General features: G+C 55.2%; 1 protein-coding gene across 5 annotated transcripts; it reads right to left on the reverse strand.

Moving 5' to 3' along the window:
* Positions 1-3,074: 3,074 nt before the first annotated feature.
* On the reverse strand, positions 3,075-14,637 carry CALY (calcyon neuron specific vesicular protein). Of its 5 annotated transcripts, none has more exons than XM_060126812.1 (6): positions 14,618-14,637; positions 6,889-7,031; positions 5,847-5,963; positions 5,101-5,214; positions 3,737-4,102; positions 3,075-3,375 (listed from the first exon to the last, which is right to left on the reverse strand). In XM_060126812.1, the coding sequence occupies exons 2-5, from the start codon at positions 7,009-7,011 to the stop codon at positions 3,770-3,772; spliced, it is 687 nt and encodes a 228-aa protein (XP_059982795.1). In that variant the 5' UTR covers positions 7,012-7,031; positions 14,618-14,637; the 3' UTR covers positions 3,075-3,375; positions 3,737-3,769. The 5 variants fall into 5 exon arrangements, with proteins under 5 accessions (XP_059982795.1, XP_059982793.1, XP_059982797.1 ...); XM_060126810.1 differs by lacking the exon at positions 14,618-14,637 and adding an exon at positions 11,443-12,292; XM_060126814.1 differs by lacking the exon at positions 14,618-14,637 and adding an exon at positions 11,443-12,292 and having other exon boundaries at positions 3,733-4,102.
* Positions 14,638-19,964: the final 5,327 nt, after the last annotated feature.

Consider the following 19,964-nt stretch of genomic DNA (forward strand, 5'->3'; position numbering starts at 1 on the left):
TGTAACGTAGGCTGTGGGAAATCCAAGGCTCTTTTGCACTGTGCCCGCGGCAGGCAGGCCCTGCCTCAGACAGCCCTGCTCCAGTTCTCGGGGCCTGGCCACCCCCAGTACGGCACAGATCCCCCCACTGGGGCCGGGCAGCTCCAGGCAGTGGCGGCGCTAGACCTGGAGAAGTGGTCCCCCCAGAGTGCCCGCCGGGGACCAGGGTCTGGGGCGCCCCAGGCTGGCCAGCCCCCAGCACCCACTCCAGGGCCGTGGGACCCAGGCCTGCCACTCCAGAATGCCAGGACGCCTGCCTACCTCCCCGCAGCCTGGACTCAGGGCTGCCCAGGGTCACACTGCTTGCTCTGACCCCTCGGCCTTGCCACCCGCTCCAGTGGTCAGTGGTTGGGGGGCACCCAGGGCTTTCACGGTGGGGGCAGGAGGAGAGGCCCCTGAGTGTGCAACCTCCGCTGTCTGCCCCAGGACAGAACCCCAACTCACCACCCTGGACAGCTGAGGATGCAGGTGCAGGCTCCGTGGACCTGGGAGCTCCACGCCCTGTAGACGCCCCAGGAAGCTCCTCTGCTGGGTCCTGGACTGGTTCTCAGTGGGGTGGCCTCAGGCAGGCTGGGGCCTGTGAACCCCAGGGAGGGGCTGAGGCTCTAACCAGTGCTGGGAGCCCCCTCACAAGGCTGCTGGTCACCAGGTGCTCCGGCAGCTGTCCAAGGCCAGCCCTGCATCCTGGCGCGCCACCCGCTGGTAGCCACCTCACGGGGCCTCTGCAGCAGCCCCCATTTCAGCCCCGCAGTTTCCCATGAGACAGGAGAGGAAGGCCTCCGGGATGAGGCTGCCACACCCTGGTGACCCCCGTCCCAGCTCAGGCCTGGATTCAGCAGGGGTGACCTGAAGCTCTGAATGGACTGTCCCCAGGGCCCCATACGACCCTCCAGGGCCTTTTAGGACCCCTGACATCCCCAAGACTTCCTAGGCCCCTCCACTGACCTCCACCTGGCTGGGCTCTGCCCTGCGGGTCAGGTGAGCCTCACCATGGACGGTGGGGCTGGGCCAGAGCTGCCCTCTCCAGGATCCTCCCCCAAGGGGACAGGGTGGGGGTGCAGCGCCCAGGTCAGCAGAGGGCTGTCCTGTACCTGCGCTGGGCGTCCTGAGCACTGGGTCGAGGCCATGAGCCAGGCGCTCTCCCCAGAGGTCCTCCCTAGAGGGGAGACGTGGGCGGAGCCGGGGGGCACCAGGCCCAGCTGGGACGGAGTGTGAGGGCAGGTCCCAACCGCCTTGCTGAGAAGCGTCTCCAGAGGTCTTGGGGTCCAGTGTAGTTGAGAGTCTCTTTGGCCAAGGAGACGGCGGAGCTGCATGTTGCTGTAAGGGGCCCACGCAGGTGACGGGGTTGCCATGAAGGTGGCAGCAGTGGGGTGAGGGGTCCCTCAGCAGGATGCCCTTGGTGGGGCGGGTTGCAGAAGGCACCCTGGGAGCGGGTTGATGTTGGCGCTGCCCAGCAGAGCCTGGGTGACCCCAGGGGCACAGAGAGCCTTGTTCCGGAGCGAGGGAACCCACATTCGTGAGAGCGGCCCTGTCCCAGCAACCCCACAGGCGCCAGCTTGCCTGGGTCCCCATTTTACAGACGAGGAAACTGAGTTTTCAGGGGTCTGGTCCCAAGAGACTGCGCAGCCCCCCGTGGCAGGACCGCGGCTGACTCTCTTCTCTGGCCTAGGTCCCCCGCCCTCCGATTCCCAGCTGCTAGGTGAATGGCAGGAACCCTGAGGCGGGGCGTCCCATCTGGGGACACAGCCACAGCCAGGCGGGTGGAGGCCGCTTCTGAGGGGAGTCCACTCAAAACACAAGCCAGGAGCCCCCATCCCAGTCCAACACCCCAGGACAGCCGCTACCTCTGCGGGCCTCCGCCCACCGCCCCAGCTGGGGAAGGGTCTTCACCCCAGAAGAACATGTGTGTGCACGCGTGTGTGGGGAGGGGGCTGCATCACCGGACACCTGGGAGGGGGGTGGTGGGAGTATGTGTGCACGCGTGTGTCGGCATGTGTGCATGTACCCTCAGGCTCCGCATACGAGGATTCAACCAATTGCCAATCAGAAATATTAAAAAAAAAAAATTCCAGAACTTTCCAAGGAGCAAAAGTTGAATTTGCCAAGCCAGGAACTTTTTACACAGCATTTACATGGTATTAGGTATTATAAGTAATCTAGGGATGATTTATAGTACACGGGAGGATGTACGTAGGTTATGTGCAAATATTACACCATTTTATATAAGGGACTCGAGCACCCCTGGATTTTGGTATCCACAGACTTGGATATCTGTGGGGCGTCCTGGAACCAATCCCCGTGGTACCGAGGCACGACCGTATGTGTGCACGTGAGTGTGTGCATCTGTGTGCAGAGGGAGCCCTGGAAGGGTCACCACATCGCAGGCCGCAGGGCGGGGGAAAGAGTCTTTGCTCGCCTGTTCTACTGCAGGGTCTGCACTGTGGGTCACGCTGCGGGGCCGGGGCTACCGCAGGGGGCCGGGCAGGCCACCCAGAGCCGAGCCCCAGCCCACACCCTGACACTGGCCAGAAGCCACGGCCCTCTTGGCCTGGGTCCGTCCCAGGAGCCTGTCCTGGTGCGGCGAGGTGGTCCGCGGGACCCCGCACACGGCGCAGGGAGGGTGGAGCCCTGCTCCTGCTGCCCGTCTAGGCTTAGGTTCGCCCAGAAGTGGTACCAGCAGCATCAGTTCCTGCTGTTCGCTACTGAAAACCAGGGGAAGTCTTAAGAGGATGCAGCACAGGCAACTCGTTTTAATTTGAAATGGCTTAAATTTCATCTCAGCAATCCTGGGTTTTAGTTCCAGGAGGTGAGAGAATTTCAGTTTAAGATCTGACTCCGACCTCGCGGTGTCAGGCGGGTGGGGTCCGCGCTGTTAGATGCTCAGAGGGCTCCTGGGGTATGAGAGCCATAGGGAATCTAATTAATGAAGTTGTCACTTCTGGGAAATGTCTTTAACAGTTTAGAGAGATTAAATGTATAAATTAATGGCGTATTAATTAAAGAATAAGTGAAGACATATACAAAGGTTACTAGGTTAATAAATGCTTTTAAATTGAGCTTTAAAGCTTGAGAAAAGCTGGGCAACGGGGGACAGAATTCGGGTCCTCGCCCGAACGGGGTTGGGGGGTCAGGAAAAAGGCCGGAGAGCCGAGGATGCTCAGGAGAAGCGCGAGATCCAGGTGGAGGTGAATCTTTACTCAGAGAAAAGCGACAGAGCTAGAGGCTCACGGGGCGGGGGGCGTCAGCGAGGGGGCCTGGGAGCAGGGGCACGACCACGGCGACCACAGCGACCACAGAGCGTCGGGCGAGGGCGGTCACAGGTGCCGGCGTGGGACGCTGCGAAGACAGAGGGGAGGAGGGGTGAGGCCGGGCAAGTTGGGGCGGGCGCACGACCACACCGCCCACCTGCGTGCGAAGAAATGAGGCTGAACTCCGCCCTCCCGCCTCCAGTTCGCCTGATCCCGCCCCCCCACTGACCCCGCCCCCCACACTCCGGTCCCCGACCCCCGCGCCCACGCCCCCCATCCCCCATCCTGCCCTGCCCACGCCCTCGTGCCTGCTCCCTGCCCGAGACCCTCACGCGGTCACAGGGGTCGCCAGGGCGGACAGCACCCCTGAATGAGCCTCCGGCCGACCGGGCCGGCGCCCTGCCCCTCCCGGGGGTGGTGGGGCGGATAGGGAGGAGGGTCCCACCTACCCGGACGGGCTGCGACCCGGAGGCCAGAGGCCATCACTGGGGGGCTGGGGGCGGCGCGCTCCCCTCCACCTTCTGCGCCGCCTCCTTCTCTCCTGGCGCCGAGGCCTCCCCCGAGGGCTTCCCCGAGGGCTTCCCCGAGGGTTTCCTCGAGGGCTCGGTGACCGCCGCCATGGCCGCGCGGGCGGGCGCCTTGTGCGCCTTGGGCGCCTCCTTGAAGGCGTGGTAGCTCGCGGACAACCACGGGGTCTCCGTGCCGTGCTTGCGGCCCACTGGGTAGGCCCCGATGGCCGCCAGGAGGCTGCGGTGGTGCTCAGGGTCCAGCTCGGTGTAGTACATCTCCAGGGTCAGCGGGGTGCAGATCTTGTGCTGCGGAAGGGGGCCGGTCAGGGGCGGGGGTGGGGGGAGGTGTGGCGGCCGCGCCCCTGGGCTCGGGTGTGCAAAACGGGGTGCATTTTTTCTCAGTGGCATCAGCCGCGATGCGGGAGCCACGTCCGTGGGCCACCCGCGGGCGGGCGGTCACCTCTGCTTTTGAGCAGTTCGATCATACTGTAGACAGTGCCCCTAAATACACTGATTTCTGCCGTAATTTCAAGCCATCAGGGGTAGGCCTGCAATTCAGACCTGGAGGCTCCGCAGAGAGCCAGCCCTTCTCCGAAAGCACCGGTGGCCGGTGGCCATGGCCTCCTCCTGAGTGAAGGGGAGGGGGCTCGGCGAGTGCCCCGCGGCCCGCCCCCACCCCGCGGGCCCCCGAGGGAATCCCAGTGAGTGAGGGCCGTTAGCAGCCCGGTGCACCCCTGGAAGTACAGTGGGGGCTCGTGGCCTCTGTGGGGGGAGCGCTCCCCTCTCGGAAATCACGGGGAAAGGGGGACGATTTATCTACTGAAAACTTAGAGTCTTGAAAAAATACACTGAAAATGGTAAAAGTCACCATAAGCAAAGCTGAGAGAAAAGAAACAAGGATGGGGGAACACTTTCCAAGCATACAGAAAACGTCAACATCCTGTGACATAGAAACACACCACATACAAGTGAGGGAGGCTTCCCTCCACCTGGACCTCCTTCCTTATGCTTTACTTTTTAAATTACAAAAAGAGAAAACCTCTCGCTAAAACACCTTTTCTTTTAATTTTTCTAAAGATAGGACTTGAATATACCTGGAAGGTGACGGGGTTTGAGGGCCTTTGCAGGTCACGTTCCCATACAGCTGGGAACACCCCAGACCAACCCTCCTGGGGGTAGCTTGGGGGAGAGGAGGGGAGGCACCCCATCCTTCCACAGGACACCCCCCTGGGACCCTCCCTGGCACTCTGCCTGCAGGGCGCGACTGCCCTTCCCAGCCCCGGTGCCCTGTCCACCGGCCTTACCCGAAGCAGGAAGCCGTCGGGGCAGCTGAACTGGTCATACCAGATGGCCTTATACATGATCAGGAGGCAGCCCATGAGCGCCATGGTGAAGGCGATCATCCGCCCTGTGGGCATCTGGGGGGTGGGCAGGTGCGGAGAGGAGAGGTGGGGTGGTGAGGCTGTGCAGGGCCCGGGCCGCAAACCTCAGGGCCGGCGCCCATCGTGCACACAGCCCAGGGCTCACCGGCCTCTCAGAAAGGATGGGGAAAGGGGAAAGGGGCAGAGTTACTACTGAGAAATGAAAGGCTTTAGAAATGGTACCCTAAAAGTTATAAAAAAGCCACCATTAGTAAGCTGAAGAGCTAGAAAAGGAAAGGAAAACACATTTGCCAGAGACACAGCAGGAAAAGTGAGTCTCCATCGTCTACGGGAAATCCGCGAGTCACCGAGGAAGAGACAAACGACCCCCTTGGGAAAGGGTGCAGGGCGCAAGCAGGCACTGCGTCTCCTGCCAGGGGCTCCTCCGAGGGCGGCGGCTGCCCGCACCCCATGTTACAGCAGCAGGGAGGCCAGCAGAGCCTGCTGCTGCCCAGGCCCGACCCCTACCTCTGATGGGGTGATTCCCTGTCCAGCTCTACTGAGAGCAGGGCCCCGACCAAGGGCCCCCAGCCCACCCAGTCCAGAGCCTGGGTTCCCACACCTTGCAGCTGCCTCTCCACCTCCCCTGCCCTGACTCCCCATGGAATTGGCGGGGAGGGTTGGGTTACCCTGCTACGTGCATCCTCTGGGTGGCCGCCGCCCAGCTTCTGGGCCTCTAGGTCGGAGAACTTTGTCGGCTGGTCCCCGGAGGACAGCTGGTATTCCGTCTGTGTCTTAATGACAACCTGTGGGAAGAAATGATGCAGGAGGACCCTGAACTAGGGGGGCTGGGAGGGAAAGGGGGCAGGGGGCAGCTGCCCGCAGTGGTGTGGGTGCTAGTGGCAGGGCTCTAGTGGCTACCAGCTGACACCAAGGGAGGGGGACACTGGAAGTCGGCCAGGGCCGTGGCAGCCCAGGGCCTGGCCAGATGATGGAAAGAGTCCCTACGTCTGCTGGCTGCCTTCGGCTCTGAGGACGCTAGCTGTCCCTGCCAGAAGCTTCCTCTTCCAGGGTACCACAGCTTGGTCCCCTCCTCCAGGAAGCCCACCACTGAGCCTTCCCTTTGGGAACCAGGTCCAGAACGGTAGCAGGCATGGTCGAAGCCCACACAGATCGCTGGAGAAATGCCCTCGGCTCATGGGAGCAATGCTGGGACGTGCCCCCTGCCCTCGCCAATGGCTGACGGGGGCCTCAGGCTGGGACAACTCTGCGTGCCATTCACTCTCCAGAGCTCCGGTGGGGTCAGGCAGGGCTGTGCCTGAGCTGAGCTCTGCTTCTTACAGGTCCCTTCTGAGAGCTCCCCCTCCACCCACCCCTTGCCCAAGGACCTCATCTCAGGCTGCAATCCAAGAAAGAGCACGCCCAGCAGAGGAAGGGGGTAGTTTTTGCTGCTGAGCCCCTGCTGGACCGCAGGCAAGCTGGGCACTGTCTGTGAGAGCATGTGAATCCTCACCATCACCTGTGGCCAGTTTACCCTGGTTTGCAGATGAGGAAAGGGCAGTTCTGGGTGGCGGGGGGAGCCGATCGGGGCACACAGCGGGCTCAGCCTGGCCCTTCCTCCACTTGCTCAGCTGCCCCTTAGAGGAGGCCACACCTAAAGCCACCTTGCTAACGCCCGTGTGTTTCCAGGGCAGGATGACACAGGCCTCCACGCTGGCCCAGGCCCCTCACCTGGTCGGAGAACGCAGGCTGTAGCTGGCTGACATCCAGGGGACTGATCAGAGGGACGCTGTCCATGGTAGCCCCGTCCCCGGAGCCTGTCTTCCCCGAGAAGCTGCAGTTCAGCTTCACCATGGTGGATGGCAGTTCTCGTCCTGTCCAGAGGCAGACACAGGGTCACTGGCCACATAACAGATGTCCACACCAGCTGGCTCTGGAGTGAGAGGGCCCCAGGCTGGCCCTTATGCTCCTCACGCCAGAGGTGGGTTGGGCCGTGGGTGGCCAGGCCAACCTCCCCAGGACAAACCGGGTGAGTCCAGCCGCAGGATTCTAGTCACTTCCTGCCCCCTGGACTCCCTTTGGCCCCCACAGCCGTGCAGGCGAGAGTGCCTCTGACTGGTGACTGCCTGGCAGAGTCTTCCACTGGCCCACCTGCTCCAGGAGATATTCTAAGGGCAGCAACCAACAGAAAACAATCCCAGATAGAAGCCTGGAGAGTAGGGTGGCCAGTACGGTACGCCAGGTTAAATCTGAATTTCAGATAAGCAACGGATGCTTTTGCTTTTTATGATATATCCATGTAATATGCAATACAGGAACATATTTATACTAAAAAGTATTGTCTATCTGAAATTCAAATTTAACTGGGTGTCCTATGTTTTATCTGGCAACCCTACTGGAGATGCAGGAAGTAACAAAGAGCTACAGAAAGAGGATGCTGGTGAATGAATCCAAGAGCTAACTGCACAGAGCGTGGCAGTAATGGTGTACATGGACTGGACCATCTGGGGAGCTGGAACGCCCTGACAAGAACAGGAGTGGGGGGCAGGCAGGAGGTGGGAGGGACCTGCATGGCTTGGAGGAGCACAAAGCTTCCTGGGGGAGGTCAAGATGGTTTCACTTCTAGGCTGACTGATAAGAGAAAAGGAACACAGCAAATGACTTGAAACTGAAAAAACAGAAACACAAAATATACTCAGTCAATCAAAAGGAGAAAGAAATGGTCCCATGTCCACTAAGAAATTAAATCTCTTGTTAAAATCTTCCAACAAAGAACTCCAGGCCCAGGCAGCATCACCCCTGGATTCTACCAATCATTTAAGGAGGAAATCATGCAAATTTCATACAAAACTCATCCAGAGGAAAGAACACGGGAGCACACCCCAGCTTGTGAAGCCAGCACGACCTCTATCTCAGAACTCGGCAAGGACAACGAGACAGAAGACCTCGCAGGCCATGCTATCCACCAACACCAGTGCCAAGGCCCCAGATAAAATGCAAGCATGTGGAATCTAGCAAGATATTAAAAGGCTGGGTGTATTCTGGAAATTTCACATCTGAAAGCAATCATTATTTTCACCATATGAACAGAATAAAGAAGAAAAATGATCTCATCAATTTCAATAGTAGCTGAAAAAGTATCTGGTAAGGTTCAACATTTGTTTACTATTTTAAAAAATCTATTGGAATTCCCTGGTGGTCCAGTGGTTAGGACTTCATGCTTTCACTGTCGAGGGCCCAGTTCAGTCCCTGGTCTGGGAACTAAGATCCCACAAGCTGCGCGGCACAGCCAAAAAAAAAAAAAAAAAAAAGAAAGGGAGATACAAGGCCCTTTATTATCAGTTCTATAAATGATGGTGATTTATAGAGGTCCTAGCCAAGCCATATGGCAGGAAAAAGAAATAAGAGGTACAAAGCCTGGATGAGATTAGGTAAGACTCTCATTATTCACAGAGAAAGCATCTTCTGTGTGTAGAAAATCTAAGAGAATCTGCGTATAAATTATACGGGTTGGAAAGTGAGTTCAGCAGAGTTGATGGGCTTAAGGTATTCAGAAATCAGTTCTGTTTCTATGTATCAGTGACAAAAAATTAAAACATAATTTGTTGAAATATTCCACTTACACAGTATCAGAGATATCGAATGCTCAGGAGCAGGTCTAACAAGAGATTAGAAGGACCTCCCTGTGGAAAACCAGAAGAAACCTCTGTCAAGACACTATTGACTGGGACTTCCCAGGTGGTCCCGTGGGTAAGACTCCACGCTCCCAATGCAGGGGGCCCAGGTTTGATCCCTGGTTAGGGAACTAGATCCTGCATGCCTGCCACAACTAAGAAGCCTGCATGCCACAACTAAGACCCTGTGCAGCCTAAATAAATTTTTTTTTAAAAAAGACATTATTATTATTAATTTATTTTTTGCGGTACGCGGGCCTCCCACTGTTGTGGCCTTTCCCGTTGCGGAGCACAGGCTCCGGATGCGCAGGCTCAGCGGCCATGGCTCACGGGCTCAGCCGCTCCACGGCATGTGGGATCTACCCAGACCGGGGCACAAACCCGTGTCGCCTACATCGGCAGGTGGACTCTCAACCACTGTGCCACCAGGGAAGCCCCTAAAAAAGACATTATTGACTGAGACCAAATAACTCCTAAATTCCTTAAATAAATGGGGAAATATATGGTCATGGATTTTGGAAGTTTCCATGTTTAAAAACATCATTTCCCCTCAAAGTGTAGCTATAGAATCAATAAATCCCAATCAAAATTCCAAGGTGAAATTTTTAAAAAATATATCAATAGTTATGTATTTTTAAAATAAATTTATTTAATTTATTTTTGGCTGTGTTGGGTCTTCGTTGCTGTGCGTGGGCTTTCTCTAGTTGCAGCGAGCGGGGGCTACTCTCATTGCAGTGCATGGGCTTCCCGTTGTGGTGGCTTCTCTTGTTGTGGAGTACAGGCTCTAGGCACGCGGGCTTCAGTAGTTGTGGCGCATGGACTCAGTAGTTGTGGCACATGGGCTTAGTTGCTCCGTGGCATGTGTGATCTTCCTAGACCAGGGCTCGAACCCGTGTCCCCTGAATTGGCAGGCGGATTCCCAACCACTGCGCTACCAGGGAAGTCCTTTTTGTGTGAATTTGATAAACTTTGTAATTTTATATGGAAGGCAGAGGGACAAGGATACTCATAACATCTTGGAAAAGACCGAGGGGGGCACTTGTCTGCCAGGCGTCTAGCTTGTCACATAGCTGTGTGGTATCACTGCGTGATGTACAAAGACCCATGTGACACACCCTATACACACGGACCACGGAGATGTCACTGCAAAGCTTGGGGATGGCCACCCGACGTCCACATGGCAAACAGTGGACCCAATCCCCACCTCACACCCCACACAAAAATCTACTCCCGGTGGATAAGCCAAGATGGAAAAGCGTCGTGGAGATAATACAGGAGAATATTTTCCTGGTCTCAGGGAGGGAAAGAGTTTTTCAGTATCACAAATAAGCGCTAACCACAAAAGAAAATATTGATAAAAGAACTACATTAAAATTAACAGCTTCTTATAACAAACGTATGGTTACCAAAGGGGATAGCAGGGGTAGGGGGAGATAAATTAGGAGTTTGGGATTAACATATACACACTACTATATATAAAATAGGTAAACAACAAGGACCTACTGTGTACCACAGGGAACTATAATCAATATCTTGTAATAACCTATAATGGAAAAGAATCCAAAAAGGAATAGCTATATATGTATAACTGAATCACTTTGCTGTACACCTGAAACTAACACAACACTGTAAATTAACTACAGTTCAATTAAAAAATTAAGAGCTTCTGCCCATCAAAACACAGCCTTCAAAGAATGGAAACAGAAACCAAGACTGGGAGAAAATATTTGCAACCTGCAAATGAGAAAGGACTTGTTGTGGGTTCAACAACAAGACGAGCCCAAGTCCTAACCTGGGCACCTGTGAACGTGATCTTATTTGGAAATAGGGTCTCTGCAGATCTAATCAAGTTAAGATGAGCTCATACTGGATTAGGGTGGACCCTGATCCAATGACTGGTGTCCTTATAAGAAGGGAGAAATTTGGACACAGACACACACAGGAAGGAAGCCATGTTGAAGACGGAGGTGGATACTAGAGGGAGGTGGCCACAAGCCAAGGGACTCCTGGGGCCACCGAAGCTGGAAGAGGAAGGAAGGAGCCTCCCCTGGAGCCTCAGGGGAGCTCGGCCCTTGCAATATCTTGATGTCCCGCCTCTCGCCCCCAGAGCTGTGCAAGAACGAACGTCTGCTGTCCGGAGCCACCCAGCTATGGTGGAAGCCAAGATGGGTCAGGCATCTACCGCATAAACAGAGCGTCTCAAGCTGGTCAAGAAAGACAGGCAGATCACCCAAGAGAAAAATGGACAGAAGAGGATTTCCAATGGCCATGAATACTGAAATGGTGCTCACTCCATTATCCTTGAAGAGACAAATTGCGGGGGTGGTGGTGGGGGAGCGGGGCGGGGGGAAGCCGAACACCAGGACAGGGAGAGCAGGAACACAGGCCGCCACAGGGTGGGGTGGGGCCGCTTTATCTAGGGTGTTGAACCTGTGACGGCCTCACTCACTCCTGGGCAGACACCCCGCAGGAAGGCAGGTGTGCACCCACGTGCACAGCAGCACTGCCCACAGACGCGCGCACCACGGGGCATCTCCACAGTGGAACAAGCACATGAATAGAGGCGTTTCTGCGAGGTCGTCAGAGCAGGGAAGGGAAGGGACCACGCTACCTGCAAGAACAGCCCTGAATCACAAAGCCAGCGTCGGCCAGAAGAAGCCAGGCACACATGAAGGGTCGAGAATAAAGAAACACAACAGCCTTGTTTAGGACCCCATCCCGCGCTCAGGAGCTCGGAGGTGCGGCCAATGCTCCTGCGTCTGCAGAGTCCCCGGTGGTGCCCTTGGGGGAGGGGAGCGGCTTCGGGGCGGGGCGGGCGTTTCCGGTCTTCTCTTGGATGCTGGACGCCTGGGGTTCACTTATGACGAATCATTAGGCTGCACGTTTGCTTCGTGTCCTCTTCTGAGTTCGTTATATTTCACAACAAAAAAGGTTAAAAACAAACAAAACCAAACGACAGCGGGCAGGTAGCAGAGGCACAGCCAGGCCACGCCCTCTCCCAGGACTGAACAGCCTTTTGACAACTGTGCCCTGGCTGTCCCCTTCCTAACGAGGACCTCGGGCTGAGCTTTCCGCCCTGGCCTCCGAATGTGGCCCCTCCCTCGCCACTGCCTGCATCCACCCTGCAACCCTCAAACTTCTGTCCTGAGCGACCCTCCTGGGCATCAGCTCCACCACCGCAGGTGCCTGCCAGGCCCTCACTCAAACCCCGGCAGCCAGGCCCTGCTGTGGGTGCCGGTGCGGGCAGGCCAGGTGGGAACGCAGAGGGGGAGGCCCTGCCAGCGGCAGAGTCAGACAGACCTGCAGGACGTGTGGGAGGCATTGGGCAGGGAGGCTCGGGGCGGCCACTGTGGGGAGGGCAGGAAGCCCCCGGCCCAGGCTGGGAGAGGGGCCGCCCCATCGTGGATTCACTCCCCAGGCGCCCGCGGAGGAGGCTTCTCTTAGGGTCTTGAGCCGGCGCCCTTCCCCGGATGTGCGCGCCTTGCCCGGGCCGTACAGACCGGCAAAGCGTCCCCACTCCCCACCCACCCCAGGCTGAGGCGGTGTGCTCTTCCTGAGGTGGGTCGAGGCCTGGCCGGGCCTCGGCCTGTGGATGACGTCCGGGCACCTGGGCACCTGCCCCAGGCGGGCGGGACATCTGTCCTTCTTCGCTCGTACCGCGCGTATATGACGTCCACGCTCCACGAGGCAGAGACGGACAAGGAGCCATCAACATATAAATAAAAGAAGGTCGGGCGATCCGTGCGAAGAAGGAAATAGAGATGAAAACCGCCGAAAGGGGGCCGCGGAGGAGGGCGGGGGGGAACGACTGGGCACTGCAGGGGAGGGCTGTGCGAGGTGGGGACAGCAAGCGCCCCGGCCTTTAGGGGAGCTTGGCGAGGGGCTGGGGAGGGTGCCCTCCAGGGGGAGGGGGCTGGGGGCCTTCACGCAGCAGACGCCCCGCGACTCTCAAACCCAACCTGCGGTTTACAGACAGGAGCCGGGAGGGGCAGAGGGGGCACAGCCCCCACCCCCGCAAACCTGTCTATCTCAGCTTGGTGGCCACGCCCCCTGGAAGGCGGAAGGCCGAGGTCTCCCCCTCCTCTCCCGCAGGAGGCCCCTATCCATACGAGCTCCGCCTCTGGGTTCCCTTTAAGCCAAACGTAAGCTCCAACTCCTCTGCCTCTGCATGACGTCCACGTTACATCATCCTGGGTTTCCATGGCAACAGAGACAGGCAGGCAATGACACGTCTTCTTGGAGAAAAGACTTGGGGGCCCAACGGACCCTCTGCATCTGACTCTAGGCGCCTTGTTCCAGGCAGAATGCTGGGGTAGGGGCTGGGCTGCATCTGGGAAGCCCCCCCCCCCGCAAAATTCCTTTCCCTGCCTGAGTCATGCAGACCCTCTGGGCAGGCTGGCTGGCCTCATTCACACGACACTTAGCTCCGTGGAATGGGAGGGGTCTTCCCTACTCCTCCCACCGGCCCCCTCCCTCCACGCTGCGCTGTAATTGTGCCTTCGACAGCGGATCAGCTGCTCCCCGCTCGCCGTAGGCTGCTGGGCTGGGATGTGGGGCGGTGTACGTCTCCTCTACGAGGCTTGGGGAGGGGGCACAGGTTGAGCAGTGAGGTTGTGCTGAGGCTGCGATCGGTGGCTGGACGGGAGGGCACGGACCCTCAGCCGAAAGCACTCAGGAAGCTTGGCTGCAGGTCACGTCACAGACTCGCTTTCACACATACGCCACCCTGGGATGCTGCGTCACTCGGAGGTATGCACCGGCGCCTGCATGTGCGGGCGGGCACGAGCGTCCTGTGTGCATTGGGCGTGCGTGTGACAACGGAGCGCGGGGGGCCTGCGCGCTTTGCCGAACCCCGCAAGGCCCCCGCCCCCGCGCCGCCCCTTCCAGGCCCAGCCACAACGCCCACCCAGGTGCGCTCCCACCCGTTGCCCTGCAGGCCGATGGTGGGTTTGACTGCCGGTTCAAGGGCAGGTGGACTGCAGGCGCCAGCCCAGCCCTGAGAGGCCCAGGCGAGCGGGGCAGGTGGGGGGAGGTGCAGGTCTGCCCCCGGCTTCAGCGTCCCAAGTACCAGCCACCTGTGGCTCCGCACCGAGAGCCCGCGGCAGGCGGTTCTGGACAAATGCCCTCTCTCCGCTTCTTGGCCACGTCCCGCCTGCCACGCAGCCTCCCTCACCTCCGCCACCACCGTGCCGTTGCCGGCAGCGCTTCGTGATCTGGTCCGTCGGAAGCCCCTTCTGCCTCCCCCACCCCCTCAGGTAGAGCTGAACCTCAGGTAGAGCTGGAACTGGCACCCCTTCTCCACCTCGGGACGCCCATCTCCCACTGGCTCTCTCAGACCTGCAGAGGTGGAGCTGGCTCGCGGGGAGGGGGCTGCAGTCTCCATGGGACAGGGCGAGCTGATGTCCAGCAGTCCTACCCCCACCCGAGCTGCCCCGCTCTACCGCGGACGGGAATCTGGGAGGCACGTCGGGTCTGCGCAAGGCTGGACACCCACGACCCTTCTGGAACATCCAGGCAGGGACTCTCCCCGCGGAGGCCCCGGATCCTCGGGGGGGCCTGAGGACAACCTCCTGCGCTTGGGCCGACCCCTGCCCGGCCGGCTGCCAACGGGTCAGCCGCAGTTCCCCCCCCCCGCCACTCTCTCACCCCTGCACACGCCCCTCGCACATCCGTGCACACACACCAGTATACCTGCGACCCCCGCACACCCAACACTCGTGAGCACACTCGGCCCCCCACCCGCCCCCCAGCTCCGCTCCACAAGGACAAATGTGCAAATGGCTCACAGGCGGCTCCAACGGGCAGCTGCAGCAGGATGCAGTCGCAGGACAAGGATGCGGAGGAAGGATGCGGTTCCAGACGCTTCTCAGCTGGGGCGCGGCGGGGGAGGGGCCGAGCCCCAGACCGAGGCTGCCGTTGTTGCCAGGGAGATGCAGGCTGGAGGAGGCGAGCAGTGCGTCTGCCGCCGCCGCCCCGCCTCCCACGCGTGCCCGTAGGAGCTGCGCCGCCCCCTCCCACGCGTGCCCGTAGGAGCTGTGACGCCCCCCCAACCTGTCACTGGCTTAGACACGCACACCGCATCCACCCACGGCACACATCTCACACACACACCATTCACACGCTGCACACACATATACATACACCTCACACACTCACACCACCGCACTGCAGGGGGGGCGGGGAGGGGACAGACACCCTGGCCAGCATCCTACCCTGGGGATGTCCAGGCTCCCAGGCACCACTTTGTCGGGCGCGCAGTCTTGCCCCCTTTGGTCCGCTTGGTTCAGGCACAGCTGGGTTGGGCCCCCACCCGCCCAGAGGGCCTCCTCCTCACGGCTCGGCGTCCAAAGCCCCGACTGTCCGCTTTCGGAGGGCAAGCCTGTGGCTCCTGGTAGCCGCTGTGGCCCAGAGCCTGCACAGCGCCAGGCATAGAGCAGCCGCCGCGCAGGCGCGTTGTCCGAGTGAGCAGGTGAGCGGGGGCCGTGGTCTCAGGACCCCGGGGCTCAGCCCAGCAGGGTCGGGGCTCCACACCTGGGCTCACAGCTGGCCGAGGAGCGATGGCGCGGCTGTGTCATGCCTTTTTGCTGTTGACTAGTGCCCCGTGTTGCGGATGTGTCCCGTCTTATCTATTCAGTCGCCAGGCTCTGGACTGTTCGTCCCGGGTGTGTCTACTGTTGACAGCGTTGCCGCCAGCGTTCTTGGACTAGTGTTTGTGTGGACACAGGGCTTTCATTTCTCTTGGGCAGGTACTTAGGAGTGGAATTGCTGGGTCGTATGGTAGTTTACATGTAGTTTTTAAAGAAAATGTTTTAACTTTTTTCCAAAGTGGCTGCAGCATTTCATATTCCCATCAGCGGCGCAGAGGGGCTTGGCTTCACCCCCGCCCCGGACGCGTGTTACCATCTCTCCTTTTTGCTGCAGCCGTCTGTATTCGCTCGCGAGGGCTGCCGTAACTAAGTACCACAGACCGGGTGGCTTAAACAACAGGAATTATTTCCTTATGATTCTGGAGGTTGGAAGTCAGACATCAAGGTGTCGTCAGGGTTGGTTTCCTCTGGGCCTCTCTCCTTGCCTTATAGAGGCCCGCTTCTCCCTGTGTCTTCAGATGGCCTTTCCTCTGCGTGTATCTGTGTCCTAATCTCCTTTTCCTTTTTTTTTTAAGCCTTTAAAAAATAAATAATTAATTATTGGCTGCATTGGGTCTTTGTTGCTGCGCGCGGGCTTTCTCTAGTTGCAGTGAGCGGGGGCTACTCTTCGCTGCGGAGCATGGGCTCTAGGCACGTGGGCTTCAGTAGTTGTGGCTCACGGGCTCTAGAGCGCAGGCTCAGTAGTTGTGGAGCACAGGGTTAGCTGCTCCGCGGCATGTGGCATCTTCCCGGACCAGGGCTCGAAGCCATGTCCCCTGCATTGGCAGGCGGATTCTTAACCACTGCGCCACCAGGGAAGTCCCTAACCTCCTTTTCTTATAAGGACACTAGTCAGAATGGATTAAGGCCACCCATATGACTTCATTTTAACTTAATTATCTCTTTAAAGACCATATTTCCACATACTGTCACAGGCTGAGGTCCTGAGGGTTAGGGCTTCTACGTATGAATTTTGGGAGGAAACAATTCTGCTCATAACGCTGACCTCGTACCCACTAGTAGGATGAGTGATATCTCACCGTGGTTTGAATCTGCATCCCTAATAACTAATGATGCTAATGTCAACAAAAATTAATCAGTAGTCCATCTAAGGAAGAAATAGAGAATTTTATTCAAGGCAACCTGAGGATTATAACTCAGAAAACTCTGAGGACTGTTCAGCTTGCTAGAAGTTGAAGGCACAGCTCTATACATTTTCAAGACAAAGCGTTGTTCATCGAAATGACCCTGACATTTTATGTAAAGTTCACCGAAAATACACACTCCAGCTCTACACGTATGAATCGAGTGCAGGTCACCATGACCGTAACAGTACTAGCAAAAGAAGGAAGGAGGGAAAAAAAAAATGATCTTTTTGGTGAGGCAGAGATTCTTGCTCTTGAGGAGGGCCCAGGGCGGAGAGTATGGTCTGCTTAAATTTTCTTGTCTTGTCTTAAAAACATACATTTTATTCCATCATTAACTATACATCTCTTCGTGGGTTTCTCAGCCACCTGTATATCTGTGGTGAAATGTTTGTTTAAATGTTCTGAACATTTTTCAATTGGGTTGTTTGTCTTGTTGTTACTGAATTTTTAAAACTCTTCATATATTCTGGATACAAGTCCTTCAGCAGGTAGAAGATTTGCAGTCTCCCCCAGTCTGTGACTTGTCTTTTCACTTTCTTGATAGTCTCCTTTGAAGTGCAAAAGCTTGTAGTTTTGATAAAGTCCAAGGAATCAATTTTCTCTTTCATGTGTCGTGCTTTTGGTGTTGTGTTAAGAACTGACCCAAGGCCATGAATATTTTCTCATTTTTCTTCCAGTGGTTTTGTAATTTTAACTTTTACATTTAAGCCTATGATGCATTTTGAGGTAGCTTGTGTGTACGATCAAGTTATAGGTCTAAGTTATTATTTTTTGCATGTGGATATCCGGTTGTCTCAGCACCTTTTGTTAAAATCACTAATCTTTTCATGTTAAGTTGTCTTGACATCTTCGTCAACAACCAGCTGTCCATACATATGTGGGTTCATTTCTGGACGCTTAATTCTGTTTCACTGATGTGTGTCTCAATCCTTATGCCTACAGTATGTCTTTTGCCACTGGGGCTTTGTAGCGTTTTGAAGTGGCGGAGTGTATCTGTTCTAATTTTGTCCTTTTAGAAATTGTTTTGGCTCTTCTGAGTCCTTCCATTTTCATATAAACTTTAGGATCAACTTGTCTATTTCTACAGAGTTCTGCTAGAAATTTGATAGGAATTGCATCGAATCTATAGATTAATTCTGGGAGAATCACCATCTTGACGAAGACTTGAGTCTTCTAATCCATGAAGAAAGAATATCTCTCCATTTATTTAGATCTGGATTTTCCTCAGCTCAAGTCTTGTGCTTCTTTTGTTAAATTTATTCCCAAGTATTCTATTACTTTCAGTGCTACTATGAATGAAAAATTCTCCCTAATTTCATTTCAAATTGTTCATTTCTAGTATATAAAAACAATTGATTTTTGTATATTGATCTTATATCCTGAGATCTTACTAAACTATTTCTAAGTATGGGATCATATCATCTGTAAATAAAGACAGCTATTTTTCCATTCCAATTCAAGCATGATCTTTTCTTTGTCCTGCCTTGTTGTGCAGGCTGGACTCTACAGCACAACGTCGAACAGCAGGGTGAGCGTGGACGGTGACGTCTCCTCCCCATCTGAAGGTGAGAGTTGGTGGTCTTTCACTACTGAATATGATCACCACTGTAAGTTTTTCTGTACCTGCCCTTTTACCGGGTTTAGAAAGTTCCCTTCTACTTCTACTTTTTTGAAAGTATTTTTTTTTAAATCATCAATGAGTATTGGCTTCCTGAAAAAGAATTTCAGATTCTTTTTGTGTCTATTAAAATGATCATTTCTTTGTCTTTCATGTTATCTATATAGTATAGTACATTAATTAACTTTTTGAATATTAAACCAACATTGAATTCCTGGGATAAATTCTTTTTTATGTGTTGCTGGATTTCGCTGGTATTTTTTTAAATCTCATAATAGCTTTTTATTATGATTTTTAAAAATCAATTTATTTATTTAATTTATTTATTTTTGGCCGCGCTGGGTCTTCCTTGCTGCGTGGGTGCTTTCTCTAGTTGCAGCGAGCGGGGGCTACTCTTCGTTGCGGTGCGTGGGCTTCTCATTGCGGTGGCTTCTCTTGTTGTGGAGCACAGGCTCCAGGCACGCGGGCCTCCGTAACTGTGGCCCACGGGCTCCAGAGCGCAGGCTCAGTAGTTGTGGCACACGGGCCCAGCTGCTCCGCGGCATGTGGGATCTTCCCGGACCGGGGCACGAACCTGTGTCCCCTGCATTGGCAGGCAGACTCCCAACCACTGCGCCACCAGGGAAGCCCTCGCTGGTATTTTTTATTAAGGATTTTTGTGTCAATGTCCAGGAGGAATGTTGGTGTGTATATAGCTTTCTTTCCCCTGTAATGTCTTTGTCTACCTTTGGACGCAGGAGGTGCTCTCACCTCCTCTACAGGCTGTGAAAGGTTATTTTTGCTGTTATTCCTTCTCAAGCATTGCCTGCAGGCCTCTGGTGTTTCTGACAAGAAGTCAGCTTTAATCGTGTTGCTGGTTCTCTGCACAGAAGGAGTAGTTTTTCTCTTGCTACTTTCAAGATTTCCTCTTTGTCTTTGGGTTTTAAAGTTTAACTGTGGGCTTCCCTGGTGGCACAGTGGTTAAGAATCTGCCTGCCAATGCAGGGGACGTGGTTTCGAGCCCTGGTCTGGAAAGATCCCACATGCCACGGAGCAACTAAACCCATGCGCCACAACTACTGAGCCCGTGCTCTAGAGCCCACGTGCCACAACTACTGAAGCCCGCGTGCCTAGAGCCTGTGCTCAGCAACAAAGAGAAGCCACCGCAATGAGAAGCTCGCGCACAGCATCGAAGAGTAGCCCCCGCTGGCCGCAACTAGAGAAAGTCAGCACGCAGCAACGAAGACCCAACGCAGCCAAAAATAAATAAATAAAATTAATTAATTAAAAAAAAATTTAGCTGTGATACATCTTTGTTTTTATCCTATTTGGGGCTCATTGAGCTTATTGGGTTCGTAGATAAATGCTTTTCATCAAATTTGGAATGGTTTTTGCCATTAGTTATTGAAATATTTTTTCTGTCCCTCTCTTTCCTCTACTTGTGGGACTCCATGTATGTGTGTGTATGGTGTGTGCCTGTGTGCGTGCATGTGTGTGTTGCTGTCTCACAGGCTCTGGGCCACCAGGGAAGTCCTTGGGATGCTTTTCATTGTTCTTTTTTTTCTCTTCCTTCAGGTTGGATAATTTCTATTTATGTCTTTAAGTGTTGATCTAACTTAAAGGTATATACTTAAATATGTCTTTTATTAAGCCCTCTAGTAAATTTTTTATTTTAGTTATTGTTTTTCAATTCCAGAATTCCCATTTGATTCTTTTTAAAATGTCGTTTATTGAGATTTATTTATTTAAATCACTTTCATCA

Source organism: Lagenorhynchus albirostris, chromosome 16 (assembly GCF_949774975.1).
Source record: "Lagenorhynchus albirostris chromosome 16, mLagAlb1.1, whole genome shotgun sequence".
Lineage (NCBI taxonomy): Eukaryota > Metazoa > Chordata > Mammalia > Artiodactyla > Delphinidae > Lagenorhynchus > Lagenorhynchus albirostris.

Excerpts from the sequence above, each read along its gene's own strand:
- CALY (XM_060126812.1), bottom strand. The coding sequence starts at position 7,011 with ATGGTGAAGCTGAACTGCAGCTTCTCGGGGAAGACAGGCTCCGGGGAC. Across the intron at positions 5,964-6,888 it reads AGCCTGCGTTCTCCGACCAG|GTTGTCATTAAGACACAGAC; the intron begins GTGAGGGGCCTG and ends TTCTTCCCACAG. Across the intron at positions 5,215-5,846 it reads CAGAGGATGCACGTAGCAGG|ATGCCCACAGGGCGGATGAT; the intron begins GTAACCCAACCC and ends CCCACCCCCCAG.